The sequence below is a fragment of the Vanacampus margaritifer genome, chromosome 19 (assembly GCF_051991255.1).
Source record: "Vanacampus margaritifer isolate UIUO_Vmar chromosome 19, RoL_Vmar_1.0, whole genome shotgun sequence".
NCBI lineage: Eukaryota > Metazoa > Chordata > Actinopteri > Syngnathiformes > Syngnathidae > Vanacampus > Vanacampus margaritifer.
Window position 1 is genome coordinate 17,576,606 of NC_135450.1, and position 12,261 is coordinate 17,588,866.

At 42.3% G+C, this 12,261-nt stretch overlaps 1 protein-coding gene across 4 annotated transcripts in view; it reads right to left on the reverse strand.

The window, feature by feature from the left end:
• Positions 1–12,261, reverse strand: part of hbs1l (HBS1-like translational GTPase) — a 41,443-nt gene that overhangs the window by 5,810 nt on the left and 23,372 nt on the right. Inside the window, exons 1-7 of one of the 4 annotated variants that reach the window (XM_077552653.1) lie at positions 11,927–12,116; positions 11,315–11,380; positions 10,747–10,878; positions 10,236–10,463; positions 1,694–1,802; positions 1,127–1,362; positions 13–178 (exon numbers count right to left, since the gene is read on the reverse strand). In XM_077552653.1, coding sequence (XP_077408779.1) covers positions 13–178; positions 1,127–1,362; positions 1,694–1,802; positions 10,236–10,463; positions 10,747–10,878; positions 11,315–11,380; positions 11,927–11,969 — 980 coding nt within the window. In that variant the 5' untranslated portion in view covers positions 11,970–12,116. The other 3 variants (XM_077552654.1, XM_077552656.1, XM_077552657.1) reach the window with 3 other exon arrangements.

The window sequence follows — 12,261 nt, forward strand, 5'->3', positions numbered from 1 at the left end:
GCGGACGCGTACCTGTCCCGCTCCTCGCCAGTTTCATCCAGCACCCAGGCGTAGGCAAACGAGGCCTTGCCCGCCTTCTTGGACTCGGTTTCGTACTTGTGCATGGTGCGCTTGTTGACGTTGCCCAGCAGGTAGAGCAGGTGACCCATCAGCGTGCTCTTGCCGGCGTCGACGTGACCTGCACAAGTTGGATAAGGAAGACAAGACGTGAAGACAAGAGACCGCTTTTGGTGGGGTGCGGGACGGCCAACGTAAACGGAGAAAAGATGGGAGAGGAAGACTGCGACGGGAGTGATAAAGCAGGTAGGGGGGCCGGGGGGGATGATAAGAGATGGCCGAAAGGAAGCGGGAGATGTGACAAGGAAAGTTGCAAAAGTGCAGATATGAAGACAGACAGATAAAATGGAGGCAGGTTTCACACTATCACAAACTGAAAACTTGTGAAACTACTGACTCACTTCTTTTCTATGGCCTAAATGTAACAAGGTTAGTTTGAAAAGAACGCACACTCAAACAAATGCATCTTCATTAATCCTCCACGAGACTGTGGATAAAAAAAAAAAAGGTGTTACAGTAGTTACTTTATTTTTTTTAATACCGACTGCATCAATATTTTTGTATTAACCATTGTTTTGACTCTCTCTCTACTTGTTGAACAAGTTCTACAGACCCCCCAAACAACTACCATTAGAAAGCCATGAAATATGAGTGAAAATTCAGATTCTAAATAGAGTATTTATTAGTCCATTTGAACTTTTTTTTTCTTTAAATCAACTTCCATTTGTGTCATATTTGATACATCCGGTCACAATGCTTTAAATTTGTACATTTATAACTGTCAAAATATAATGTTTTTAAAGTATTTCCCAAAATCAGAAAGAACGTTTTCCACTAATTAATAAATATCAGTGTCTCTCTCGTCAATTGGGGCGAACTTGCAAGGTCGCTGGAAAAGCCATCAGCTGGGTGATACTGCCCTCTAATGGATTATCTGTGCAATGCTTGTGTCAGATCATATACGTCAGGGTTTTAATGGTGGGAAAAAATATTATACTCATGAAACAGAGGGCTCAAAATAGCTTTGTATTGAATATGTTATGTTTGGCTTAATAAGGTGAAATGTTACCTATGACCACTAGATTGAGCAGAGGTTTGCCTCCTTGTCTCTTCTCCAGCTCAGCCTTCACATCAATGGCCTGCCGGGCCTTTCCGCCGGAGCGTCCGGGAGTGGGAACGCCGGAGAGCTCGTCCTCGTTCCAACCCCGAGATGGCGTCTCGGGTCGTTTGGGCGTGGCCTCGTTGGTGTTTTCGGGGCTGTTGCCTCGCCGCGCTACGGCAGCCACGACGCCGTTATCCCCGCTGCTGAGGATACCAAAAAAGAGCGAAGAGTGAAGGTGAATCGTCACGAAGAATCAAATGAACGGCACACGTCTGGCCTGACTGCTACAGAATGGAACGGATGGCGGGAAAAACGTCTTCATTTGAAGAGAATTGTTTTGCAAAGCACATGCAGATGTTCTCGCTTTCCAGGGTTAAGACGTTCTATTTTTTCGGAATGATTTGAAACAAAAAAAGATCAAATTGCGATTGCTTTTTAACATTCATTGAGAGCTAACACAAGAGCATCAGTGCCTTGTGGGGGCGTACCTAATCTTGTGACTAGCAGATGTGTGTGCGGGTGTGTTTTAGGTACCTGGGAACATCGAAGCCCATGGTCTGCTTCTTGCCAGAGACGGTCATGCGGGCCACTTTGGGTACGACTTCACAGTCCAATTTATTGTTTGAGACGTCTCTGCTTTTAGCTACCAGGAACACAAGAAGGCGGATGGACACTCTCGTTCAGATTCAATATAACCAACAAGAAAATAGTTTAGCAAAATTCTCTGATCACTTTTACGCATTTTCATGACCCGGATTTTTCTGGTTTCTCTGACACTTACATTACTTATTACATACATACATGACTTACACTTACTTATATTCAAATCAGTTTTGTGTTCGCTATCAAAAAACAATGCTGAGAATTCTGATTAAAGTACACTGACAATGCAAAACAGATTTCTCCGCATAATCTCTTATGGGAAAGATTTGACTAGCTCATATTTAAAGTCTTGTCCCCCCCAAAAAATAAAAAAAAATGCTTTGTCATCCCAGTCTTAAATGGCCAACGGTGCAAGTCATACTGATCTGCCACTGATTCATTTAAGACTGTAAGGTTGCACATGGTCGGTGTTACTTCCTGGCTCGCAAAGGGTTAATCTCTCAAGTGGCTGTGCGTCCTGTTTTAGAGCAGAAGCATGACGAGACACTTTGCACAATTTCATCTTGACAACTACACCACATTGACGACAATTTGGAAATTTTCTCTGTCGTTTTTGACAGAAAAGTGCACATTTTGTTCATTCCTATTTCAATGACGACATGAAGCAATTACGACTGACTCAGCACAAGAGGGAAAAGAAAGTCCTTGTGGTGTTTGAAGCAAAGAAAGTGGACAGATTGAATCTGGCCATACTGAGGGACTGATTAATCCCCAACACAATTGGGTCAGCCTGCTCACAATCAAAATGACACATGCAGTGAGTTGAAATGGAAGTCTAGAAATGAAAGTGGCTGACAAAGACAGCGCAGTCGCGTACCCGAGTCGTGCATCGGAGCGGAACCGTTACTTCCAATGTTGGAAGAAACAAACATCTCCTTAAGCAAACGAACATGTTGTGCTTTGCCATCAAAATAAAAGGAAGCTTGCCAGATAGTTGCAGCCAAAAGATGAGGTTATGTTGACATGATTTTTTTCTTTTTAAATAATTGCTTTGAGTGGAACTTCTTGGTTTGTTTATGTTTCAGATTACGCTACAACCGCCGACCGCGTTTTTACAAAAACACCGTGGCAGGGCATGCAATTAAATGTGTAAACAGCCATCCAAGAAAGATAGACGCAAGGCTACCGGCACATTTGAAATGAATTTCCGTCACAACATACCACGCTGCCACTTTACCAAAGCGCGGAAACATTTTTGACTAGCAAATACGTTCAAATGTATTCACTGCAAGTGCGTTCAAACGTACTTGCAAACACGTTCGAGCATACAAATTCATTCAAAGTACTCGTAGGCTAAATGCTACAAACATAGCATACTTTCCCATAATGCCGCAGAGTATTGACTTGCACATACATGCTGAACCTTAGTCATGCACGGCACGCATAATAAATCATAAAAGTTACAAATAAATCATGTTTTGTACGTCTCGGTATAAAGTGGGCCAAATGCTTAAAGAAAGTTTGTTTTTTTCACTCTCACATGCACAAGTAATAACCCGTGGCATTATGGGGAAAATGTGCTATCTTTGTAGCATTTAGCCTACAAGTGGACCCCCCCCCCCCCCCCCCCCCCGAAAAAAAGGAAAAAAACACGGCGGGCAACAGAAAAACCTGGAGCTAAAAATTTTAAGAAAACAAAATAAAAGTTACAAGCTAAAAGAAAATATGATGTAAGGAAGTGGGAACTACATAAAGAAATAAAAGGGGTTAAAAAGATCATTTAAATGCCAAACTAAAAAAAGTGTGCCTTGAGCCACTCAACAACAAGGCACGACTATGTTGAATTGTTGTTTGGCCTTGGTGGAGGTCTGCGCTCTCAGGTTAGTCTTGTTTCTTTTGCGAGTGGGCCCGAGGGCAGCCGTGACATCAGGGCGGCCTGAGCTCAACTACAAACAACAAATGGGCTTCTGGAGGCTTGGGAGCAGGATCTCGCAGTCATCCTTACAAGTGGGCCCCGAGGGCCTAACTGAGCACAGGATGCGAGGAGCGGGCCCAGGATATGCAAATATCAGCCCCGCCGCCCTGTCAGAACACACAGGCTCAAGCCAAATAAGAAGCGCTGGCAGTGGCTGACGGAGGGGGGACTGACAGGAACGTGGGTCCGAAAGGGGTTGTATGCAAGTCAGTCATGATCCTTGTCAGCCTAAGCTAACCAGCTTCAACGGCTTTTATGCTAAGCACTCTATTATAGACACTTACTAGTCGATATCGCCTACGGGCGGCCAAAGAAATGAATTTATCCCTCAATGAAGTTCATTACTATTTAAATTCAAGAGTGATCCCAACCACATTCAAATGTGTGACACTTTAAGGCAACATCCTGGTTAGTCACGTCATTGTGCTTGATGTGCAGCTCCCTGTGTTTAACCCTTAAGAAGGCCTTTACATATTTTCCCTCATTTGCTCCAATAACGGAAAATGCCAAGACTATCAAAAACCTATAAAACAGATCATGAATCCACTTGAATAATTTCTGAAATCTCAAATCGTCTTTCCCTACTGAAATTAATGGTAAATTAATCTGTTCCAGCCTAACTAAAAAAAAAAAAAAAACAATAATAAAGAAATATTGCACATTACAAAAACGGCGTAAAACCATAACAAAATGGATGGTCAACAATTCAAAAGCGCAAGTCAACCCAAATCTTTAGTTTTTTGACGATGATTTGTTCTATGCAGCACCATTGATCTAAATATGCTATTTTGGTTAATATTGCGTTAGTGAAATATGAGTTAAGCAGCAAAATCCAGCCGTTTTTTGCTGTCGACTGAAAATGACATCACAGTTGCTCAGGTTTGAGGTAACAACTAGTGTTGTTCCGATACCATTTTTTGGTCCCGGATACCGATTGCCAGTTTTGCAGTATCGGCCGATGCCGATACCGTACCGATACCTGGTTTGTTTGTTTTTTAACATGAAAAAGTTGCCCTGCCGTTGGTTCAGAGCACTCAAGGGCCAATAGGATATCTGTCAAGAATTGTTTAAGGTTGACTTCCACTTTAATGCTACAATCCAATTCATTGTGCTGCTCCTTCGAGTGAGCCTGCCTTGGCCAACGGGAGAAACAAACATGTCTTCGTCTACAACTACTATGACTGCAAATGACTCAGTAAGATGGTGTGACAGTAAATAACCATTTCTTCTAAAACCGCAAATATCAATGCTAACTGTTAGCATGTCAATGTTTGTCAGCATTAAGCTAAGCAGACTTTCTTAAGGCAAAGCTGTGGTTGTTTTAAATACACGTGTAATTCTCTTTGTTTAGTTTGATGGTAAACCTCAACGGGGAGTGGCATTAAGAAGCTTTAAGCTGACTTATTTTTTTTGAATCCTTGACTGTTCACCAAACTGCTGCTTATTGTCAAGAGAGTTGAACTGAGGTCACCACCGCCACCAAACAGCGCTTGGATCTCAAGTTTGCAAAAAATCGTATCAATTAAGTCAGGTCACTTGTATCTCAAGGCACTGCATTTTAGAAATGTATTAACTATTTTATTTCCCAGAAAATACATTTTAAGGTGTATTTGGCACCGATTGGGAGAAACAATGATTTGTTTTGTACAGTCAGATAAGAACAAAAGTTTGATGAAAACCATTGGAATGTCATTTGTGATTCCACATTCATCTTAACAAACTAATGTGATCCTTTATATTTGGATTTCAATTGTCATTTGGAGCATACTGCAAGAGTGACAGTCAAACTGAAGCAAGTAAACGAATTTTGCGCATTGTGCGACCACCCAAATTCATTTGATCTGCCAAAGCTGCGAACCCTGACAGACGCGATGAGATTGAGAGTTTCCAACGTAGGTGTCGCGTCGTAGAGAACGAGATGGTCGGCAGCCGAATGCAGCGAGTGGATGTGCGTCTGCGGTGACATTTGCTCCTCAAGCGCCGCATCTTGCTCAAAACCCACACGCTCGCTCGCTCGCTCGCTCGTCTTCAAAAGAAGTCGCCGGACAAAGGTGCTCACTCGGCACCTGTGGAACTTGCACACGCCACAGCAGATCCTTGACAGAAATGCAGCGTTGCCTTGAAATAAGAGCAACCCAAATCGGTCACTTACAACAAGCAGCAGTTTGGCAGAGGAGAAAGAATTCGTACAAAAAACGATGCTTCGGGATGTTTAGCGCAACTCCCAGCTGACGCTTACTCTCAAACTAAACTAAACATTTCAAACAACTATATCATGCTAACCAGAGTTATGGATATGGTTTTGAATTTTCATTATAGTTTCTTTAGTTTTCAATGCAAGCTTGTAAGTTTATATTGGTTTAAAAAAAAAATCGGAAATGCTTCATTTTGGTTTCGTTTTTATTAGTTTTAGTTGTTTTCTAAAACATGGAATATTTGTTGAGTTCAAGATCAAAGAAAAACTGGCTACAAACTATTGTTTAATAAAGTAAACAACAAACAGACTTTTACCTTCCTTCTTCTGTAGCTATGGTTGTGCAGCAATAGAAAAATAAAAACATTTCATTTCTGAAAGCTCATGTATGAAATTATCTTAACTGACAAAGACGAAAACGAACGACATTTTCCCTAGAATTATTAGTTTTATTTTTGTAAACAGAAAATGTGGTTTTAAGGTACAGTATATTGCAGTTTTAAAACTTCCCTTTCAAAACCTTTAAAACTTTATGAAATTAAAACTAAAGTAACATTCAAATTAAGCAAAAAATACCAGTTGTAGAAAAATCTAATTTCAATGACCATTCAATTAATATTCCACTTTTAATGACTATCAATGAATTTTCAATCAATATCTGAGGATGAGGTTACTTTAACTCCTAATTGTTGCTAGAATTTTAGATTTAGTGTTGTGAAATCACTATCAAAAAGTACACAATGTCTCAATAAATTCAAAATATGCTTGGCTACAATTTTCAGATTGTTCCCCCGATGATTTGGCACAGAACATCCCGAAACTGCAATATTTTTGCTCACAGGTTTTTAGGAAATGGGAAATGCCTACGTACAGGCACATATTCTTCATCCTCTGCAAAAAAACGACTAATATAAACAGCAGTTCACATTTCAAATCATTTATAGCAGTTGCAAAAGTCTTTATTTGTATGTATGATTTTGTTTCATTGCCCCAAGTCGCGCAAACAAGAAAGAGCCGCAAAGATTTAAAAAAAAAAAAAAAAAAAAAGGATGAATGTTTTTCCATTAATTTCAACTGGCATCACAAGACATTTCCAAACTCTTCCAAAGGTTACACGGGAGAAACGGGCTCGACCGGTTTTGTGACTATCTGCCCTAATTATCAATCCTTTTCCTGGGGCAGGCTCGTCCGTGTTTGACGGCCTTGGGGTCCTGCGCACCTGCGTGGGGTTGACACCCATCAGAATCCAAACACTGGCCCATCAGCGCATTTCGTCAAGCGGGAGAAAATGACTCAACAAGTATCTTGTACATCAGCCCATATTTTCTCAGCCTGCCTCATAAACAGTCCATGGTCGTCATTCACTCAGACATGATTCAAAGCAAAACCTCATCATGACTCACGCTACAAATGGGGAGAAAAAAAAAGAGCCTTTCACAATGCTAGATGCATACATTAAGGATTCAAATCATAACTCTAATCAAAATGACTGCTTCTACAAACAGCTAGCTGGGAATAGAGTCAATATGGTAATGAACAATTATTTGATCAAGACTTGAATGAGGCAAAACTTATTTTCTACCATCCCTTTAATCTAAATGGGCAAAGAAGGTCAAACATGACTCATATTTAAATTTAGCTTTATTTCAAAATGAACACGTTAACTAACCTCAGGCAGCTTGTGGTGACACACCCACTTAAAACACATTTTTCTCATTATTATTCCTTTAAGTCATTGATAATAATGATTTGGGGGGTTTATTCCGTGCAAAACCACGTCTGTGTGTGACACACTCGTTGATGAGAAAAACTCCAGGTGTCATTTCAACCCCCCCAAAAAAAGAAAGGTTGTCTCTCTCTCTCTCTCTCATGATGTCAAACCCAAGCAGCAGTAAACCATCAGCCTGGTTAGCTGATCCAGATCCAATAGATGCACCTGCACCAACATCAACTTTTTGGTTTCGAGGTGGGGTTTGCCAAGCCCAAAACAAGAAAAGAGGCCACACTTTTAAAGATCATTCGAAAACGTCATTCCTGTCAAGTGTGGTTAAAACGCCTTAAGCAATGTTTTTTTGTTTTTAAAAAAATCATGGAAACATCTTTGTACACAGAATTAAGAAAAAACGACATATAAAATTTGATAAGACATTCATTTAGCTGCCAGAAAAAAAAAAAAACAATTCAGACAACAAAATCAAGTACAGTAGTATCATAAGAAGTGTCTGTTGAACAAAAGGAAAAAAATCTATAAATGCTAAGGTACAAATATTTCATGAGATCACATGAAATGTTGGTTGGCTCCCCTCAGTCTGGTGTCATCCGACTTTTGGTCTATCTGGTGAAAGCTTTCCTCTGATTGGCCTTGATGATGTCGTCCGGCGAAGGCGTGTCAAAAACAAACGGGACGATCCGCTCAAGTAGTCCGTGCTGCTCGTTGGCCTTGTGGACAACGACCACTCGAGAGCTTCCTGCCTTCTGTGCGACTTTGCCGAGCCTTGTAGCTCTCCTGCGGCGCCGGCAGCTCCGGTAGGTCAACGTGATGGCAAAGACGGACGGTCGAGCGAAGACTGAAGACTCTGAACCGAAGGCGAGCGGCTCGGGAAAGGACGGTGCGGGCAAATGGTCAACGTTACCCATGAGAGCGCTCAAATCAATGCTCTGGTTCGAGCTGGGGTTCTCAACCTTGCGGCGAGGCTCACTTTTGGCACCACTTTTCCCAAAGCTTTCCACCAGCGGTGTTTTTGCCGGTGAGACGAGCGAGCTGAAGAAGTACTGTGACCTATTTGAGGCTGCTGAGGTTTCGGAGGTCAAACGCGAGGCAGGAAGCATCTCTGGGAGGCCCGGCGCTCGCTTTGGCGCACCTGCTGCCTGGCGCGTCTCCGCCGGAGGGCTTCTGGCGCGGTGCTGCAATGCTAGCTCGGATAGCGACATGATCCCGCCGACGTTTATGTCCGTGTTGTTGGGAAGGGGGTTCACTCTGTTTTGGTGCTGCGAGGCCAGCTCGGACAGCGAGAGAGTCGGCGGCGCCTCGCGTAGCCCTCCTTTGTCGCCGGAGCAAAAGTCCGTGAAAATCGGGCGACGGTTGGAATGCTCCTGGATTAAATCGGACAACGACGGGCTTCCTTTAGGATGACAAATTGAGTCTTCGCTTCCCGCTGATTGCGGATTGTGTACGACGGGACCCAGAAACCCAAATCCAGGAGGAGGAGTTGCAGTTTTTACGTCGGGTTGTGTTATGGAGAGGCTACTAAGAGAAGCTGAAAGCAGCGAAGGAGCTGATGACATATTTAAATACGCTAACGTGCCCAAAGTCAGATTATTATTAAAAACAAGAGACGGAGCATTCGGGGACGGAGCAGCAGCCAAACCGGGCCCCATGTCGCCCACTCCTGTCTGTTGACTTTTGCGTTCATGTTCAGAAATGAGCTGCGCCAGGCTAGCGCCGCTAACGCCTAGCCCGCGATCATGCGTCCTTTGACAGTCGCCGAGCGTCGTGAGCGAGGACGAAATGTCGAGCGGACAGAGGTGCGCGAATATGTCGGGTTTGGGCGCCGCGGCCACCATGTCTGACAGAGAAGCAAACGAGTCGGCTCCTTACCTTACAGAAGCCGATTGCAGTTGGCCAAGAGGAGGGAGAAGCGCAGACATGACGGAGGAATCACACCATCGATCCGGAGGAACAGAAAAGGGGGGGGGAAAGAGGCACTTTGTTAAAAAAGTTGCTCTTAAATTATATACGTTTTTATGTACGACTCACTTTTTAGCTTCTATAATTATTCTGGATAGTGGAGGGGAAAAATGGAATTGAAGTTAATATCTACAGACATATTGTATTTCCAGATTTTTGACCCCCCCCCCCCACACACACACAAAAAAAAACAACACCAAGACGGTTGAAACATTGCCTGTGTTTTCTGATGTTGACTCCACAAACCAACTGACTTTTAAGTTTGCCTTGCAAGTTTTTGTGCAATTGCTTATTGTAAATAAATATTAGATGCTGTTCTATGCCACAGTCTCATTCGCCACACAGTAGATTGGAATGAATAATGTCATGAGCTACACGCAGTGTTTTCAATTATATGGCACAAAAAATAAATAAATAATTGCATCTAAAAAGAATAACGTAAAACTAATAAAAAGTACAAGTGAACAGCGATTGGGCAGTGATTCTTTCACGTACCATTAGAGGGAGTTTGCTTACAACTAGTTTTACTTGTTTTGAGAATCCTCGAGCTCCAAGAAATTACCGTTCTCATCACACTTATTATTCCAGCATTCAAATTGAAAACAACTACAACTACCTTTCTCAATCACGGCCGCCTGCCTGCTTCTTTGCGGTAGCGGCGCTTTCTCGACATCGGCGACGATGTTATTGGGGACGGGGGCCATCTTGGGGTCTTCAGACAAGATCACATCCAGTGCTCTCTGTGCGTCGAAGCCGCATCTTATGGCTGCCTGGTTCAACACGGAGTCTGGCATCGAGTCGCCCAGCACAGCCCTCATGTGGTCCAGGCAGGAGTAGAGCTTGGCTGGGGGCGGGGCACAACACACTCAAAATAATCAATAAAAATGTATTTTTGTATTGATTTCTTCATTTCTGGGATGCTCTATCTCTCCTGATCCCGAATAAGCTTTGATTTTTTTGCTTTCCGAAAGGTTTTATTTAGCAATAATCTGCATCACCAGCCATATAAATGTATTTTTTATTGAGATATAATATGGAATAAAGAAAAAACGATCCTGAGGGGCCATAAAAGGAGCTAAATATCAAGACTGCCTGACTGAATCTATTCAGAAATTTATGCACGTTACCTTGATCAAGCGGGTCAAGGTTGTGGCTGATGGTGGGGGACATCAATACATCCTCTTCTTCGCATTCTTCCTCCTCAAGAGGCTCCTCCTTCGGCACTTGCTTCTCTCGACGAGAGTAGATGAACTGATTTGCTGTACAAAGGCGAAGAAACATAGAGCTAGAACTGTGGAAAATTATGTAATTTCACTTAAATGCTCCGGAAATTATTCATTTTTTCATTATGTATTTCTGTCCATCAATTAATGCCGGTGATGTATAGATAATCCAAATCGATACTACTGGTCAGTCACCACGTAGGGATATTACTTTAACAAATGATTTACAATTTAATTTGTCAGTGTTGAAAATGGCTGGCTCTCTTTGACTATGCAATGTTAATGGTGCAACAAACATGTCGGGTTTAGATTTTCGTATTTTTTCTCCGTAAGTGCATATTGATCCAGCAAAACCTGTGTGTCGCAGTGCTACAGAAACTTGCTGCATATCTTTGCTTGGGATCAGCTGGCAAAAACTTGTGATGGTGCGCCTTTCTCAGCCACTGTTTGAACTCTCCAATAGGCAACCCACCTGTTGCTGGTGATATGCAGTAGTCATCCTCCACAGATTGTCCATACATGTCATCATCTTCGAAATCTAGAAAATAATAATAATAATAATAATAATAACAAAAACTTCTCACTACTCAACTCACTACTTGGTTGTTAAGTGAACACTATTTGGAACGGTGCATTCTTTATGCCACCCGTTTGGTTATCTTCTGAGGTATTTCGACTAAATGAATGACACAATTAAACGGGAAATAATTACTATGGTAATATTTCAGTTTATTTTAATAAATTAAATGAAATGTCACGAGAGGGAACGAATGATTCATTTTCGGACCAAAACAAAGTTTGCAAACTTGTTTCGCAGGTTCTAAATAGTCATACAACGCAGTTGTTACTGTACATCTTTATCTTTTAGCACATTCTGTCACGTCCAAACACAACACATTCGCGTAGGATACATTTATAACATGACGCAGTGGTTGCGAGTTGACACGACAACAAAACAATCTCACGAGCTAACGTTAGCCACTAGCGCTCCATTGGATAACACGGCAATTTAGCTTCCCGGCTAACTAGCTTAGCATGCTGCGGCCTAGTCATGAGGGTTAAACCACTCGCCGAGTTAAGGTACCTTCGTCGTAGTTGTAACCGCGAACGTTTCTATGTCGAGACATTTTGTCTCATGTGTGGTTTGTCGAGCCAGCTGGGAAAATTTGGTTTGTTCGTTTTTGGTCGAATGTTGTGGCATATGTGTCGCTGTCAGAGCGCCGGAGCCATCGCGCCGCTTCTGCGCATGCGCAACTCTCAGCCCGGCTAGACTGCGCGGTCACGTGGGACACCAGTCAATCATAAACAAAAAACAACGCATTTTATTTATGGTCGTAAATGTGCCTGCCAATGATGTCACAAAGAGCAGGTTCACTGTTCAATATCTTTCTATATATCTTTTTATATATATATATATAT